At 40.5% G+C, this 18,228-nt stretch overlaps 2 protein-coding genes across 4 annotated transcripts; both read right to left on the minus strand.

The window, feature by feature from the left end:
• Nucleotides 1-102: 102 nt before the first annotated feature.
• Nucleotides 103-11,960, minus strand: LOC103472598 (uncharacterized). Of its 3 annotated transcripts, XM_008422353.3 has the most exons (6): nucleotides 11,839-11,960; nucleotides 9,736-11,089; nucleotides 8,679-9,174; nucleotides 7,820-8,227; nucleotides 3,083-3,138; nucleotides 103-2,022 (listed from the first exon to the last, which is right to left on the minus strand). In XM_008422353.3, the coding sequence occupies exons 2-6, from the start codon at nucleotides 10,948-10,950 to the stop codon at nucleotides 247-249; spliced, it is 3,951 nt and encodes a 1,316-aa protein (XP_008420575.2). In that variant the 5' UTR covers nucleotides 10,951-11,089; nucleotides 11,839-11,960; the 3' UTR covers nucleotides 103-246. The 3 variants fall into 3 exon arrangements, with proteins under 3 accessions (XP_008420575.2, XP_008420577.2, XP_008420576.2); XM_008422355.2 differs by lacking the exons at nucleotides 7,820-8,227; nucleotides 11,839-11,960 and having other exon boundaries at nucleotides 9,736-11,832; XM_008422354.3 differs by lacking the exons at nucleotides 103-2,022; nucleotides 3,083-3,138; nucleotides 11,839-11,960 and adding an exon at nucleotides 3,148-6,092 and having other exon boundaries at nucleotides 7,594-8,227; nucleotides 9,736-11,832.
• A 1,077-nt stretch (nucleotides 11,961-13,037) lies between these two features.
• Nucleotides 13,038-17,138, minus strand: LOC103472597 (uncharacterized). The gene is made up of 2 exons (XM_008422351.3): nucleotides 16,835-17,138; nucleotides 13,038-15,727 (listed from the first exon to the last, which is right to left on the minus strand). The coding sequence occupies exons 1-2, from the start codon at nucleotides 17,025-17,027 to the stop codon at nucleotides 14,187-14,189; spliced, it is 1,734 nt and encodes a 577-aa protein (XP_008420573.2). The 5' UTR covers nucleotides 17,028-17,138; the 3' UTR covers nucleotides 13,038-14,186.
• Nucleotides 17,139-18,228: the final 1,090 nt, after the last annotated feature.

The raw sequence follows: 18,228 nt of genomic DNA on the forward strand, positions 1-18,228 counted from the left end.
GAATTCATTTTAAATCAAAATTTGCTGAGTATAGTAGATCTAAATTTAGGAATTATACATTTTAGCATCCCCTGTGATTGCAAATAATTACATTTTCCAATCTCTGGTATGTAGAGTATTTTATTGATGTTGTTGAAACAGATTGTGGAAGTTGAGCAACAGCATATGTTCAATCATTTTTGCTGCAAACACAGAAGAGGATTGGTGTCCCCTTGTTTGGAGAAAGAAAACCAACAAAATAAAGAGTTACTTGTGAAACTGTCGAAAACAGTTTTTGTTCTTCTTGAGACACAGGTGCACTTTGCACTTTGAACATTTGAAGACAGTCTGGCCCTTACACTGAGGCATCTTGCAGCGTTGCCGTCCGCTCTCCACCACCGGCCAGTGACCGACAGCGTCTGAACGCACTTTCAGTGTCGGAATATCCTTGGCCGGGCCTCGACGTTTCTTCTTCTCAAATTCACTTTCGACGTCAAAGTAAGGCCATCCCCTCTTCTTCTTGGACAGGTCTTTGCCTTGCATGAAAAGAGCTTGTGCAACTGAAACCCTAAAAGCAAGAAAGTCCTTCTGCCTCCGTCTTGGAATACCCAACGATTCGCAATCACGTTTGTATAACAGCCAGCTGTTCGCAATGACCATATCGAGGAATTGACAAAACAACCTGTGGTGGTACTTTCTGGACCTAATCTGGGTGCGATAGGATGTAATCAGCACATCAAGAGCATGGATGCCGGCCACAAACTTGTTGTACAGGCTGATGATGTTTGGGTATTCCACTGATTGTTTTTGCTTCAGCTTTCTGCTCCATTTTTGGACGTTGGCCACAGGATGGGCACTAGCAAAGGTGCTAGTAACAGTCACCCCCCCATAGTAAAACCACTTGACTGCTCTTATTTCCACATCATCGACGGCAGCCCTCTTCTCTTCAAACGACCCCAATCCTTTCTTCTTCATCTCAGGATCTGTGCTAAAGTTGCAGCCTCGGAGGCCATTTTTCTCCACAGCTCCAAGGGCTGGTATCCCCTTCTTTGTCAGAGCTGCAAACAAATCAAAGGACGTAAACTGACTGTCAAAATACAAAAGATGATTGGCAGAACCATGGATGACTTGTGTAAGCTTCAGGACAATGTTTCCACTTGTCCCGATGTCTGGTTCTCCAGGCAGTGGATCCATTTTCCCTGTGAATACATCGAACGAGTGAATCAGGCCCTTTGTATCACACAACACGAAGATCTTGTATCCGCATTCGCGTGACCTTTTGGGGATATATTGCACCAGACTAGAATCACATTTTAAAGGGACCATTTGCTGAGCAATACACAGCATCTGATCTTTAGGGAGGGTGTTAAACTTTTGGAGAAGTGAATCAAAAACCGGCCTAATTTTGAAGAGTGCGTCTCCGCTGTTGGCGGCCATGTTGTTGTTGTCGTTGAAATGAAGGAACTCCTTAATCTTCTTCCATCTCTCCCGGGTCATCACATCAGCCACATACTCTACTCGGCACTCACTGGACCAGTACATTCCCGAATTTGGAAGATGTAGAATACTCATGTACACTAAAGTCCCGATAAACTGCTCGAGTTCATTTCGATCCAGCTTGAGGCCAGTGTAACGATTGCGTGTGCTTTCCTGAATGAAATACAGGTTGCTTTGTTCTACAATAGTATCCAGAAGATCCGCGTCGAAGAAGTCCCGGAAGTACTGAATAGGTTCTCTGACTTCTACAGTTTCATCAGATGCGGGAAGAGAACCTCGCCACGTTGGGACATCTTTCGCAGAGTCCTCTGTCTGCACCGTCTCCCACGACAACCTTCGCCATCGTCTCGTTTCACCAGAGGCCGACCGAGCGCAGGTGGCAGCGGCGCTGGTGCTGGCAGCTGGATCGTTGTTGCAGTCGGACTCTTCATCGCTGCTGCTTTCATCACCTGGTTTCGGTCTGTTGTCCTCATCGCTGTCGTCGCTGTCGCTGAGGCAGCTGTCATCGCTTTCCACTGGTGGGACTCCGGTTCGGAGCCTGCTGTCCTGCAGAGAGCAGGTGATGATGATGATGATGATTAGGTTCTGGTTTTAAATATGATTAAATATTTAAGTCTTCTCCTTTTATGATTTTTTTTGACGTACTTGGTGTTCTGTTTGTAATTTTACTTGATTTTTGTGTTTAGAAAAGCGCTATGCAAACAAAATGAATTATTGTTATTAAAGGTAGAGGTACAAATCTGCAGTCTTCTGTTTTTATTGTACTTTTCACTTAACGTTGCAAAAAGTTGTATAAATAAAGTTTTTATAGAAATAGAGTGATTTTAACAAAACGACTTGTTTTATTGTGCCTATAAACTATTTTATTGTTTTTACAAATCAGTCATGATCAACAAAATTTGGTTGTTTTGGCAAATAAAATTACAAAAAAATTTTTAAAGCTGCAGTATGTAACTTTTATTTTTAAAAAATGTTTGTTGTTTTTACATTTTTGTCATTTTGGGACAGTATGAGATAATCTGCGAAAACATTGATCTCCTTCTCCCTGAGCTACTATTGCCATCTGACCAAAAACAACCAGTCAGAGCCAAGAGGAGGGTCTTAGTGCCGTCAATCAATCTCATGTCTTCGCTGCTAATTGTTCCAATAGTGGAGAAACAACTTACTATGACAGGAAAACCATTTATTCAACATCATATGTGGCTTTGCTAACTAGCAATCACAACAGGATGCGCTAGCTGCAGCGTAGCAGAGACCTAGTGGGCATGAGCAGCGCAACACAGAGTATGATTGACAACGCTTAAACAGTTGAGCAGGAAGAATGGAGGAAAAAGCATCCAGATGTGCCCGATTGAGACATATCCACACAGACTCGGTGCAGCTACTAAATACCAATTTGAATGGCGTAAATATTTATGTAGTGAATTATTTTAGGTTTAACATTTCAATTACTTTGTAGAAATCAGTTTCAATTTTCAAATTTTTTCTGCAGCAAAAGTCAAATTTAACTGATCATGACTGATTTTGAAAAGCGGCAAAACTTCCAAGGCGGTGAAAACTTTTTTAAAAACATTGTTCAGCAATTTGTGTGTGTGAATTTCCTCACCTGTGTTTCACTGCTTTGACGTTTAGATGTTTGTCTTCTGAACAACGAGGGGCGGTCTAATCGACACAGAAAGGTGCTGGTTAAAATATGACTTATAATTAAAACAACACGTACATTTAAACCAACATCACACAATTAGTTTGTTTTTCGTATGTATCTGTACGGTTGAACTTCAGGAAGTGAGTCTTTGGAACAGACTTTTCTCTCATTGTTTCAGTTTAATACTTGTTTAGTTTTACCAACTCTGTTGCTGATTTTGCCTAATTGATCACAACAGGGCTTCAGTCGAAAACCACACAGGACATAAGTAGATTTTAAACTGCAGCAAAGCATTCTGGGTACAGAATAAACATTTACTGCAAAAGAAGAACGTGGCTCCAGTTTTCCACCAAATGTCTTCATCACTGAAGATTCGAAACTTTCAATTCTTTTCTGAACAATGTTAAGAAGAGCCTGAAGATTTTGTAAAACCAATGTTTCACCAAACATCCCACAGCTGGAAAAATTTCCAATTATGTTACATGGAGGTAAAATGTTGCTATTCATGCATGTAAATAAAGTCGTAGCTGCAAAAAATTTCAACATTACTGACAAACTACATCTGTTGTTAAAATGTTCACACTTCTGATGGGACGTCACAAATGTTTTGGGGTTTTTTGCCTTGTTTTTATAGAAATGCAGGATATATTTGCACCGCCTTTTGAATCTGAAGCAAATAGTTTAGTTTCAAATAGTTCAAAAGGTCAGGAGACTCTGTTTAAAGAGAGGACCACGTGAAACAATAAAAGGGTTTTACATAAAACTGTGTTACTTAAATTATCATTATTGGGTTAGTTCCGCTGTAAGGCATTTTCTTAAGTTAAAAATTTTTTCAAATTACATTTTTACAAAAAATTAAAGCAGACTAAAATACATTTTTGAATCAATTCAGAATTCCCAGGGCTGCACCTGTAATACATCATATGTATTTAATATTTTTAATTATTGGCTATAACTGCAATTTTAATACAGGATACTGATAATGACCCTAATTTTAATTTTGGTACATTTTATTTTCACAAAAAGACACATCATGCCAAGATCAGGTGAGGCACACCGATGAATGAACAAAATGACATTTAACTGTTTTTAGTCGCTTTATTTGCCGTTTAAAACAAAAGATAAATTCAACAAGATTACAAATATAAGTAAATGAATAAAATGAAACAAAACAGCTTTACTCACTTAAAAGAAAGCGAGAAAAGCTTCTTTTTTTACGCATATGGCGTAAACAGAGTACAAAAAACAAAAGTTAAAAGTTCTATAACACAAGAAAAATGTTAAGTGAAACAATCTGCCACTGGTACGTTTTCATCAATACCAAGAAATTATTGACAAAAAAAAAAAAAAAGCTCCATTAGCTTGCTGAAAAGTTACATATAAGTTAGTTTTGTCTTATTTCAAGCTTAGAAACATATTTGGACTAGAAATAGACCAAAGTTGGCAAAAGCATTTTGTGTTTTTGCAGTGCAGCTACTCTAGCTGGGCCTTGGTCATGTCCGCCATGTGATGCTGGTTTCCCTTCATAAACATCAGACTCTCAAAGCCAACATCCGACACGCCGGCCCTCAGAACGCTGTGGCCTTGACAGAACAGGCGCCCGACGGCGGCACTGGACGGGACGGGTGTGTTGTATTTGATGAACAAGTCGATCAGGACCTGTTCGCCCAGAAAGGCCCGATCCGTCATGGCGTCCTTGGATCCGGCCTCCAGCCAGGTCTTCACCAGGTTCTGAGCCTTCCATTTCTGCGACCTGTGGCTCCTGCCGTCACAGGACCGAGTGATGTTGCTGAAGAAGTCGTCTTCCTCCTCCTCCTCATCCTCCTCCTCGTTGCTGGAGGTGTTGCTGCCCTCCTCACTGCGCGCGCTCAGGCCCGTCTGTACGACCGCCTCCATTGCTTTGGTCACGCTGCCAACCTGGCTCTTGTTGAACTGCTCCAACCAGAACAGACGAAACTTGGGATGAAAGGCAGCGGCCAGCTGGCACTCCAGGTCCTCCAGGAGCGGCATAAACCTTTTAGAGATGCCTGCCAGTATGGCGTCCACCAGAGGACCGCAGTGCAGCAGACGCTTTAACTTGACCTCCTTCAGCCTCATCACGGTGGCCGCGACTGTTGGCAGAAGGCTACCGAGGTAGGCCTGGTCCTCCCCCTGGATTTTATCCAAAGCCTTGGCGATGATACACATCACCTGGACGTATTCACTCAGGAAGCCGACATCAGAGCTGGTGAAGGTCTGCAGCTTCAGCTGCGTCATCACCTTGTTCACAGCATCCCTGCTTTTCTCAAGCAGGCCGTTGAGGACCACAACAGAGTCATAAGTTGAGTTCCATCTCTTACCGTCGGGGACCACCAACCTCCTCTCCAACACATCAAATACGCAGGCTGCCGCCACCGTGCTGCGGCTCTGCAGGCACCACAGCGCCCGGGCTTTGGACATGGCCTTCCTGTAGGCTGACCTGAACAGGGCGCAGTTCAGAGCCTCGCTGGAATCTACGCTGGCTACCAAATTAAAGGTATGAGCGGCACACTTCATGTGCGCCGGGAGTTTAAGGCCCAGGCTGCTGGACTTGTCAAGGGTGGCATCAACGGAGATGTACTCCACGCCTCCGGCTTCAGGATCCACATCCTGGATCCAATCTTCTTCCAACTCGGCAGCGGCTTCAGGAATGTTTGGCAAGAACTCGGCTTCTGCACCAAACTGCACAAACGCCTTCACAAAGTTTTTGCCGTTGTCCGTCGTGGTTCTGGTCACTTTGTCTTGCAGATTGAACTTGGAATGGGTGTCTAGCATGGCCTGGGCGAGAACGTCGGAGGAGTGATGACCTTTGACCCGAGTGCAGGCCAGGAGCGCGTGCCGTCTTGCGCGAGTCTTGGGGTCCAGCCAATGTGCCGTCATGCCCAGGTAGGACTTGTTGTGGGCCGACCAGCAGTCCGCAGTGGTGGCAACCCAGGGGATGTCCTCAAGCAATCTGCATTTAAAAACAAAATTAATATTTAACATAAATTTACACTGTGTACATAAACTGGAGCACAATATTATCAAATCACAACCTAATCTCTTCTCTGCGTCTCCATGTAAGCTACGTTTCACTCATGCCGCCATGTTTGCTTAGCCTCACAGCGAAATCAGTAACAGGTTACCGATTAAAATATAAAATTAGACTGTTGAACAGGTTAAAGAGTTTATTAATAATCCAAGAAACGACACACTTGTGAGTTTGAAGCGTAAAACTTCAACCCTGTGAATGGGCCTGTTGCAATAAATCTTACCAAACGATAAATCAACCCAGTAATTATTGCGATAAATAATAATATTGTTGTTTTGAGACCATTTTCAAGTAATACACTGATAATGACGTAATAATACAAGTTCACCTTCTCAGATAAACTTCAGTTTTGTAAAGAAAATTTCACATTGGAGCAAGAAGATATTTTAAATATCCAAAATAAAACCATCAATAAAATGGATCCTGATGTTTCATATATTATTTATTCATCAGAATAGAAATATTGATCTCATTTTAGCACGTTTAAAAACATAAAATCTTCAATGTAAACCATCCTTCTTGGTATTGTTGGTATATTATTTGGCACAATATTAATTGGTTAATTTGAGTGTTTTGTTGCCATGGTGATAGATACGTGTGAGTATTGTGATCTGTGACTTTCTGCATGGTGTAAATGACTATTAATCAATAAACTGAATAAATGCATAGAAATTTTTTGAGATTTCAACAACACCTAATGAAACAAAATAGGAAGTAATAACCTCCTTAATAGGGACTGATTATAAATGTTGGTTGACTGAAACTGTTTTCAAACATTGTCGTCCGGTGGACTCTGTCCGATTTGATGACCAAACTCCTGTTTATAAATGTAGTTTGTTGTTGGTGTGATTTGCTTTCTCACTGCACTGTCAAACAATTCAAACGCTTAGAAAAACTGTTCATCCCGTCACTCCAATTTGTTGTTTTATAAAGTTTTTTTTTTTAAGTGATTAAAATATCTGAATTTTCATATAGCTTCTCATTTTTTCTGATGACATCACTGTAGAACATCCAATCAAATATTCTGATTAGTTACTCAGTACTTCAGTAGCCAATTTTACCAACCACTTTTTTACGCTTTGGTAGCTTCTTGAATGGCTACTTTTTACTTTTACTAGAGTAAACATATGTTACAGCAGTGCTATTATTTGTTGAGCACAATTTCTGTGTATTTACCCACCTCTAGATGGAGGACGGTCAGAATATAAGCTCAGTCTATTTGTCTGCTGTCGACTGTCGCGATGCAACACATGACATTATCGTGTAACTATACTTTGCCATCGTTCTTTTATTTTAAATTGATTTGCTTTGTGTATAACTTTGTTTATTCTTTTATTACACTACATTCAACAAAGTCAAACTAGACAATCATTAAACCATAAAGCACACCATTCCAAAAATAAGAAAACTGATTAACACGTACCTTATGAGGTGCTCTTCCAGCTGATCGCGGCTGGCTGAGATGCTCCTGCTCAGGTCGCGGCGGGACATAGACGTCATGCTGGGGTTCAACATCTTTATCAGGTCAACAAAGGTGGGGGACTCCACCACATGTAACGGTAGCAAGTTGTGGACAAACAGGTCCACAATCTGTTTGTCCACCATAGACTGGCTGACGTCAGTCCCAGCTGTTTTGCAAGAAGTCTCACCAAAGCTGGGCTGCCGCGCTCTCTTTGCACATGGCTGTGATGACTGGCTACTAGTGCTGCTGCTAACAGATAGCCTGTGTTTCCCACGGGAAGAGCCGGCCTTGATGTCCTCCTCGAACTGGGTGGCGTGCGCCGGATGCTTCCGGTTGATATGCGACTTTAAATTGTACAGACTCTTCGCTTGTCCCTTGATGGTGATCTTCTTGGGCTGGCACAGGACGCACTGGAAGTGGAGGGTTTTTTCGTTGGCTTTATCCCTGGCCTCGAAAAAAAAGTAGTCCTTCAGGTGGGGCCACGGGTGAGACTCCAGGCTCTCAACCTCAGCGAACTTTGCCTCACCTACAGCCGCTGTTGTCGACTCCTCTTCTACACGCGGTTCATCCACGAAATAAACGCTTTGTAAGCGAGCTGAAAACAACGGAAGACTTCAGCGTTACACAATGCTTCGTTTAGCTTCCCACCACTGAGTCGAACAATCACGTCTTGTCACATGACACATGGTAAGCGAACCACTGTGTGTCAACCTATTACGACAACTTATCTTTAACGAATTTTTTTTTTTTTCCTTTGGTAAGTCTTTTTTTCCAACTGAAAGTTTATAAAATAGTTAAAACAGCGCTTTAGGATTTATCTGTAAAAATTAATTTAGGGAAAGCTAATTGCACTAAACGTTTTCAAAGTTAGCAAAGAAAGTTAAACTAAATATTAGTGGATTACTGAAGGTGTTTGTGACTGGTAGTAGTGTGTCTGTACTAGATCATATTAGTTAATAAAATCATAGGTTATATAAATTTGTATTGTCATATGACAAGTAAATATTTTTTGTAAGATTTTCCACAAAAATAGGAAAGTAACTCACCTGTGTGGATTCTCCTGCGTTTCCTGCCATCTTGAGGAAAAAACCCATCATGCATTTCTCCAGAGAACAGATTTTTCCAATATTTCCCATTTGATTCCAGATCTTCATCTTGCTTTAATTGTGAGTCGTTTTCTTCCTGAATCTGGTTCTCGGCTTCAGCAGCATCCTGGAGGTCCAGTTGGTTCCCGTCTGGTTCAAGGTGGTATTTTTCTTCGTTTACAGGAGAAACCTCAAAGGTATACGTCTTCCACTTCAGCAGAAGATGATCTTCATCCTGACTGACACAGAGTTCCTCGTCTTCCTCTTTTATTTGGGAAGCTTCAAACTCCTGCTGCTCTTCTTTAAGGTGTGGGGGATTTCGTTCCTCCTGATCCCCTCTCATCCGTTGATGTTCTGCCCCGTCTTGCTCTTCTTTAATTTGCAGAGGTTCTGCTTTCTTCTGGTGCGAACTGAAGTCCCTGTCTTCCTTGCTGAGCTGCTCCATTTCAACATAATCCTATAGTTGTAAAAAGGAAAACAGAATTTTTTTTAAAAAACACAATATAGTAGCTTAAATAAACCACACTTTCCTTAGTCTAGGAATATACAAATGCATTATTTAGCACCACAACATTAAACAATATACATTGAAATACAGTGGATCAACCAGTACACAGCAGATATAGCTGCATAGCACCGTATTTTCTGAACTATATAGCGCACCTCACTATAAGCCGCACCCATAAATAAAAATTTAAAAAAAGAAAACTCCGCCGCTCTCAGTTTTCCACAACGACGCAGCAGAGGGGGGCAGACAACCCAAAATTTGAGTCTAACAGGTAAATTCACCATCACATTAATTTGTAAACAAATTTACTTAGGTTGAAAAAGATGTAAAAGTTGCCAAGTTTAGTTTTAACTTATTACGGTAGTTTCCGAACGGTGCCTGTAACACAGTAAAAGTGCTGATGAAACAAAACAGAAAAGTTATTGATTGGCTCATTCATCTTCCTCCTGCGCACTGAAACCACTGAAGTCATCTTCTCCAGTGTCGGAGTTGAACAGCTTCTTCACATACCTTTTCTGCCTCTATGTCAGTGTTACTCTCCGTGTTGCAGTCATCCCGGGGTAAAGCTGGCTCTGAAGCTGTGGTGCCCTCTTCACGCAGCAGTCCAGCCTTTCGGAACCCACTGATGATGGTGGATTCATTCACTCTGCTCCACGCTGCTAGGATCCACTGACAGACCTCAGAAAATGACACTCTTCGCATTTGGCCAGTTTCTGTAAAGGATTTGTCCCCGCTTCTCATCCAAGCCTTCCATTCACCCCTGAATGCTGCTCTAAATGCCCGATTCACACTGATGTCAAGGGGTTGCAAATACTTTTCTGTACCTCTAGGAATAACAGCTGGAATTGAGCTGGTTCTCTTGATGACTGCTTTTACCGAATTGGTGATGTGGGCCCTCTTACTGTCCAAAACAAGCAGCGCTTTTTTCAGGTGAAAAAATCCTCCTGGGCGCTTTCCGTAGCACTCCGTTAACCAGTCCTTCATCAGATATTCTGACATCCGTCCTTTCTGGTTGACTTTAACTACAATGTCCTTCGAGAGTTGGTCATTCGGCATAGTTTTGCGCTTGAAAATCACCATCGGTGGGAGCTTTTGTCCAGAAGCGGTGCAGCCCAGGACACAAGTGAAATATGTCCTCTCGTGTCCATTGGTTTTCTCCAAAATGGACGATTCACCTATCTTGGTCAGAGACATGTCAAATGTCAATGGCACTTCACCCATATTTATAATGTTGTCTGGTCCGATGGCGCTCTCCACGATCTTTGCCTCAACAAATTGTCGGAAATTTGTAACTTTTTCCTGGTAGTCCGGGGGGAGTTGCTGAAAGAGGCGTGTCCCTGCCCCAGAGGACAGGTTCTTTCTTTTCATAAATCTAAAACACCAGGACGGTCCTCCGCTAAAATTGTCAATATTCATTTGGCGGGCAATTGATTTGGCATTCAGCCGGATTTGCAAGGTGGATACACCTCGGCCGCCTGCTCTCTGAGTGTTTACCCAATCCTCAAGAACATCTTCAAGTTCAGGCCACCTGCTGTCTTGTCCTCTGAAAGCCTTTCTCGTCTTTTGGCATTCAGTAAGTTCTACCTGCTGCCGTCTCCAACGCCGAACCATTGATTCATTCACGCCAAATTTAAGTGCAGCGGCTCTATTTCCCTCCCTTACTGCGATGTCGATAGCCTTCAACTTAAAAGCGGCATTATATGAAGTTCTTCGTGTGATTTCCATAATGAAGGGGTATGAGTTTGAAAGAAAAGCTCCTTCGTGCCTGCTGCTAGCTTGTGTTTGTGCTAAATGAAAACCCGGAGCTTTCTTCTTTGATTTCCAACTTTGACGTCCTATGATTCACTTCCTGCTAAAGAGCCCCCTGGCGGTCAAAGAAAAACACACAGAAAGGACGCACCTTCGCATAAGCCGCATGGTCCAACGCAAGTCAAACAGGTTTCATATTACTGGTTACTTACAACTTAATATCATTTCATATTTAGCCTTTCATTCTTGCCAATATACCGTATGAAACATGTCTAACCGTTCCCATATAGATGAAGGGTGGCTAATGTTAGCAACACAATCCCGATATTGTCTCCATTTTCTGGAGACAAAACACGTTTGTGGATTTGTTAAAAACTATATATTAGCTTAATATGTGTGTAATCGGTTTAATGCGAAATAAGCCACCAAAAACGCTTATAAACAGCAAACTAACGCCGCATACTGTAGACGGGCAGCCATATTGGATACCAAGCACATTGCTCGGCGAACGGAGACTTTGCTATTCGCAATAACAACTTCAAGGAGTGTTATTGTTTTACTTCCAAGTCGTAAGTGGCACAAAATTGTTTAATCCATCTCTGAAAGCCTCACGAAAAAACTCGTATATAAATAATCTGAGACGGAAAAGAGGCGAGAACACAAACATCGGAACTGCATTCAACAACTTCTCCTACATGTTCTCAACACCGGTGTTTCAAATCTGTTCGGGAGATTATCTAGAGTGTCCGTCGAGCTCTTCCTCGGACTCGACGATCATTTCTTTATATAGTGTGGATCTTAACTACTGCTTAATGAAACATATCTGAAGATAAACCGAAGACACTCAGTCTACATAACACTCACCTACTCTTTCCTCAAAGTAACACAAAAAAATTAAACAAAGTAACGACGCTGGCGCGTTGTTCCTCCCAAAGCGTCTCGCTGCAGAACATGGAGAGAAATTTCACCCGGAAACACAATCTTCCGCTCGGGTTCATTTCAAAGGCCCATTACTGACCCCTACTGGATTGGATGGTGAACAGAGCAGGAAACAGAAATAAATATTTTTCTCTTTACTAAACATAAGTTCTCCCTTATATTTTTTAAATACATTTTTCTCTTTACTAAACATAAGTTCTCCCTTATATTTTTTTAAATACATACATACATGCGTTTACATTTATATATACTGCTCAAAAAAATAAAGGGAACACTTCAGTGTTCACTTAAATGTTAAAGTGTTCCCTTTATTTTTTTGAGCAGTGTATATTACTTAGGTGTGTAGCTGAGGTGATTCCAAACTCTTTTATGGACTTTATACTCCATTAAACAGTTACAGGGATTTAAAAAGACTGTTTTTACATTAGACCTGTCCAGGGTGTACCCCGCCTCTTGCCCGGAACATTGGCTGGAGATGGGCACCAGCACCTCCCGACCCCACTAAGGGAGAAGGGTGTAAAGAAAATGGATGAATGGATGGATAACAATACAATGAAACATAACTTTTACCCATTCAATTAGATTGAATTGGATAGTAACAAAAACACCAGGCAGCAGAGACATCCACTATGGGAGTCTGTAATATCCTACATTATTGGTTGCTGTACTTACCAATAGAAAATTTTCCATTGATTATTGATCATTGTTAAGTGTATGAATAACTTTGCACATAGCATATCTTTTTTCATGTAAATAAAAAACGAAAACTTTTTTCCCCCTTTACACCTTCTCGTGTTTTGGAAAAAGCATGCATCATTTTTGGCTAGAAATAATGTTGTTGTAGCAGACAATTGATAAATATTAGAAATATCCTAGTTACAAAATAAACGTTCCTTGTGCTCTATCCAGGGGGCCGCTAATAAAAAAAAGATAGATTTTATGTCGCCATCTTCCGTTCCTTCTGTTGCCAAGCTGCACAACATAAGCAGCGGAAGTTCTCATCAAAATAAAAGCATTATTTATAAACCGGAAGTCAACAAAATAAAGGCAATTAGTGCTAAAAAGGAACATAAATACATTTATTCAAATGAAAATGGAAAACAAATTCACAAAAATCAGGAATATAAACTATTTGAAAACTCAATTTTATTTAATTTTATGTTAATTCATTCACTTTAACCGTGCTTGTTTTTATATACAATTCAGAAAAAAATCCTGTGCTCAATGAACAAATGAAGCATTAGTAAACCATACCAATAACATTCATATCCATTGTACACCATTTAAAACATTAAACATATTGTTTAAATCCTCATTAGCATATACACATAGAATTAGGTTAGAGTAACTTAGCTTTGTGAGTAATTACTTCAAAAGAAACAATTATCAAAGAGACTTTTAGATTTATGGTTAATGGTTAACATTAATTTAAATCAATAGCGCCTGAATGTGTGCATGAATGAATGGCTGAATGTAGAGTGAAGTGTTTATGGTCCTCAGGACTAAATAAAGTTCTGCACAAGTACAGACATTTTAATATCTTGATTCATTTCATTTCTCAAATAATGTTAGTAAAACGGGGAAAAAAAGTTCAAGATTTTATGTCTCCAAGCTAAATTTTGACATTAATCCATCACAAAAAGATGAAAATACAGGGAAAACAACTGCAGCAGGAATGAAAGAAATTTAAAACAATGGTTAAATTACAAAGTGTTTTAAAGACAAAAGAGATAGAATTATCTCTGAACTTTTGCAGAATTAAGAACATCACCCCGAATTCACTGAAAATTAGTTGGTGTAGAACTTTACACTTGAAAGTCTTCAATTAAAGTTCAAAGGTTACATTATTAGAAGGGGAGCTACAGATTTAGTGTTTTCTTCCCTTGAAAAACAGTTACATTTTATCAATACGGTCAAACTTTGAAAAATGACACTAGGACAGTTTCTGAAAGTGGCATAAATTTCAACCTTTCATTATTTTCCTGACATTTTTTAAGCTCTGTGCCAGATATTGCTCACCTGATTTATGAATTACGAATGACAGAAGGAAAATCTGAGAGGAAGTTATCTCTCACAGGAGTGTTTTGTGAGAAAGGTTTTTGTTTTAAATATTTTCTACAGTTTGTTTTTAATAAAGGCCCCCAGGCCCCTTAACTATGTAAATAATATAATTTACTTTTTTAACTGTTTTTTTTCACAGTCGGCTTTTTTTTTCCAAACATTTTTCACAAATCACACACAAAAATGTTTCTCACCCTTGTGAGTCATCATGTCTAGCAAGAGACCGAATTCTCACTCGCATGATTTCTCATGTGAAGAATTAAATTACATTTTTTACAGAAACGTTTTTCACAAACATTGCATGAGAAAGGCTTCTCCCCTGTGTGAATTCTCATGTGGACGGTTAAATGGCATTTTTTACAGAAACGTTTATCACAAATGTTGCATGAGAAAGGTTTTTCACCCGTGTGAATTCTCATGTGGACGGTTAAATGGCATTTTTCACGGAAACGTTTTCCACATACCTTGCACAAGAACGGCCGCTCACCTGTGTGAATAGTCATGTGTTCCGTTAAAGACAGTTTGTATTGGAAACTTTTCCCACACAGCGTGCAGGAGAAAGGTCTGTCACCTGTGTGAGTTCTCAAATGAACAGATAAATGACTTTTTTGAGTGTAGGTTTTTCCACAGATGACACAGGAAAAAGGCCTGTCACCTGTGTGAACTCTCATGTGAAGATTAAGAAAAGCTTTTGCACAGAAACCTTTTCCACAAATCTCACAGGAGAAAGGCTTTTCCGCAACGTGAGTTCTCACGTGAACGGTTAAACTACTTTTTCGGCTAAAGCTTTTCCCACAAATCTTACAAGGGAAAGGCCTGTCACCAGTGTGAATTTTCATGTGTTCAGTTAAAAAGTCTTTTTCACAGAAACCTTCTCCACAAATCTTGCACGAGAAAGGGTCTTCGCCCGTGTGACTTTCCATGTGAAGAGTCAAACGGCCTTTACGACAAAACGTTTTGAAGCAAATCACACAAGCGAAACGCTTCCCACCTGTGTGGGTCATCGTGTGGCGACGTAAATCAGCTTTTAGACGGAAATCTTTTCCGCAAACCTTGCACAGGAAAGGCCTCTCGCCAGTGTGAACGCTCATGTGATCAGTCAACAAACCTTTTTCAATGAATCCTTTTTCACAAATCTTGCAAGAGAAAGGTCTCTCACCTGTGTGAGTTCTTGTATGAATGGTTAAATGTCCTTTCTGACTGAAACCTTTTCCACAAAGGTTGCACAAGAACGGCTTCTCACCTGTGTGAGTTCTCATGTGAACATCTAAATGACATTTTCGACTGGAGGTTTTTCCACATATCTTACATGAAAAAAGTCCCTCATCTGTGTGAATTTTCAAGTGTTTCGCCAATAAGCTGTTTTCAGTAAACGTTTCGTCACAAATGCTACAAGAATACGAACTTTTATCTTGAGTTTCAATGAGCCGATTTTGTTTTGTAGTGTCATGATTCTCGTCCTTATTTTGCTGCAGCTCTTCATCTCTTTCTGAGTCTTTGTGATTGGTTGTAGGTGTCACCATGAAGACATCAGTCTCCCACTTCACCACGACTTGCTCCATTTCCTGACTCTCCTGCTCTTCTTTTAACTCCTGATGTTCCAGATCCCCCGGCTCTTCTTTTATCTGCTGACATGGCAGCTCCTCTTGCTCTTCCTTTATCCTCAGTGGTTCCAGTTCCTCCTGGTCCAAATTAGAGATGTTCTCTTGGTTAAACGGATGCTCCTCCTTCACTTCATCAGGATGCAGGAAGTCTGGTCAGGGAAGCAAACAGAAGCTTTTATCAAAAATAGAATTTGAGACAAGTTTTCCTAAAACCACCTTAAAAACTGGGAGTAAACATTATGTTTATGATGAACTAACTTTATCTATACAAGGATAAAGTTAGTCACTGAGTAGGATTGGGCGATGTGGCTGAAAAACTTAAAACGATATAAGTGTTTCAGACCAGTCGACATCAATAATCGTCAATATTGATAATTTATGCAGATTCTTTTGTTACAAATATATAAATGCTGCCAGATTGGTGGCATGACCATAACTTTTATCCACAGTTTTCACACCGCTCTGTTTTTTTTTCTAAGCAGCTATGAGGAACAGTGGTGGAAATTTAAACACAAGTTTCTCAACAGGTTGTTGCCAAGTAACCATAGAATGAGTGGGTTGCTAGGCGTTCTAGGCGTGTCTAATTTTTCTTCAGAGTTCCTGTCACAAATTGGTGTGCGGCGACAACACGACCAATAATAAACAAAGTATTATTCAGAGTATCTTATATATTTCCATTAAGAGTAAATTCTCAAAATTTGTGACGGATGCTTAACAAAATACAAAATGTAGAGGACATATTTCTGGTTATTTTCCTAATTTGCCAAAAATATCGTGAAGTTTGTTCTATTTCCTATATGCACAGGTGGCGGGATTTACAGGCTTTAATTATCAGATAAGACACCGAATGTTTTTGCAGCAGGGTGTTGCTCTTTGTGCCACAGTCGCCATAAACAGCTGTAGATTAAGGCCAAGGTTATTTGTGCTTAAAGGTCGGCGTGTTTTGTTTAAAACGGACAGGCAGTCTGCTGTCCAGCTCGCTGCAGTTAGAAAAATGTTGTAACCTCGCTTCCGTTGGGATGAAACCGCCCATCCGTCCATCCTTACCGAACCACATTAAACCCCGTTTGGCCATCAGAGGAGTAAACCAGCGAATCAGGTCTCTTCATTTCACGATTACTTTTCCCTTTATCGACACGTTTATATGTCTAAATAGTGGGCTCTCCATTATTAAAAAGCTTCAGAAGCTACTACTTTAAACTTACATCGAGCCATTCCTTTCTTAATTACACGTTAGCACTGCAGGTGTTTCGTACCTATTCGGTGTAAGATAATCTGGGGTGTTCGGGTTAAACCCAGCAGTCTGCGCTGATCATCCTCCTCCTCTTCGGCCTTCACGATAGTTGTTTTGAACTCTGCTAATGTTTCTTCAGCGGAAGTTAACTGTTCGTTCATGAACTCTATTTCGGGGTGAACTGAAGACATTTTTACAGCTGAATCAAAGAGCATACGAGTCTCCAAAAAGACTCCAATATAAACGTCGCTGTCGTATCTTTCACCATCTCATCCCACTCCTTAGATTCTCTTCTTCTGCTCCTCTCCTTCGTGGCAGACCAACTGCCAGGCGCCTTGCCGCCACCTGCTGGACTGGATGAGAAATAGAGAAAACAGAGGAAACGACAAAAAATCCCCACATTGTAACGTTTTTGTATTGTAACAATTTTTTGCTAAGGTGTAAATATACCACTTTTGGTTTTCATGGTAAAAAACACTAATATAAGTAGAGGATTGGCAATTATTATAAGGCAGTTTTGATTAAGGAAATTGAATGATTTATCCACTATTCCCATATGTGAACACATATGAATGTTATCAGTAATTGAATATTTGTAATTTGTTATAATGTCTGTCTTTTGTTTCATTTTTTGTTTGATTGTTTTTGCAGCAGGGCTGCACAGTGGCGCAGTTGGTAGAGCTGTTGCCTTGCAGAAAGAAGGTTTTGGGTTTGATTCCAGGCCCCGGTCTTTCTGCATGGAGTTTGCATGTTCTCCCGGTGCATGCATGGGTTTTCTCCGGGTACTCCGGCTTCCTCCCACAGTCCAAAAACATGACTGTCAGGTTAATTGGTCTGTATAAATTGTCCCTAGGCATGAGTGTGTGTGTGTGCATGATTGTTTGTCCTGTGTGTCTCTGTGTTGCCCTGTGACAGACTGGCGACCTGTCCAGGGTGACCCCGCCTCTCGCCCAGAACATTAGCTGGAGATTAGCACCAGCAACCCTCCCGACCCCACTGAGGGACAAGGGTGCAAGAAAATGGATGGATGGATGTTTTTGCACCATAGTATTTACTGTGGAAGTACACATCCCTGCAATACTTTTTCATATCCTGTATTCTGTTAATTTGTTCACCTTTGTATTTGTGAAAGATGCTCTCTCAATTAAGAAAAACACAAAAAATTGTTAGAATACATATATATATATATATATATATATATATATATATATATATATATATATATATATATATATATATATATATAAAACTAGTCCGATTGCAACGATCAGGTCTCTGACTAACTGATCACTGAGCTCACGATTTGGTATCTGAAATGTTGATGTCTGAAAGTTGTTAAATTTAGCAGTAACGTTTCCATAGGACTATAGCTAACCACAAACCTGAAGACATAACCCTGTGGGTCTAAGAGTCAGT

Source organism: Poecilia reticulata, chromosome 11 (assembly GCF_904066995.2).
Source record: "Poecilia reticulata chromosome 11, P_reticulata-male-v2, whole genome shotgun sequence".
Taxonomy (NCBI): domain Eukaryota; kingdom Metazoa; phylum Chordata; class Actinopteri; order Cyprinodontiformes; family Poeciliidae; genus Poecilia; species Poecilia reticulata.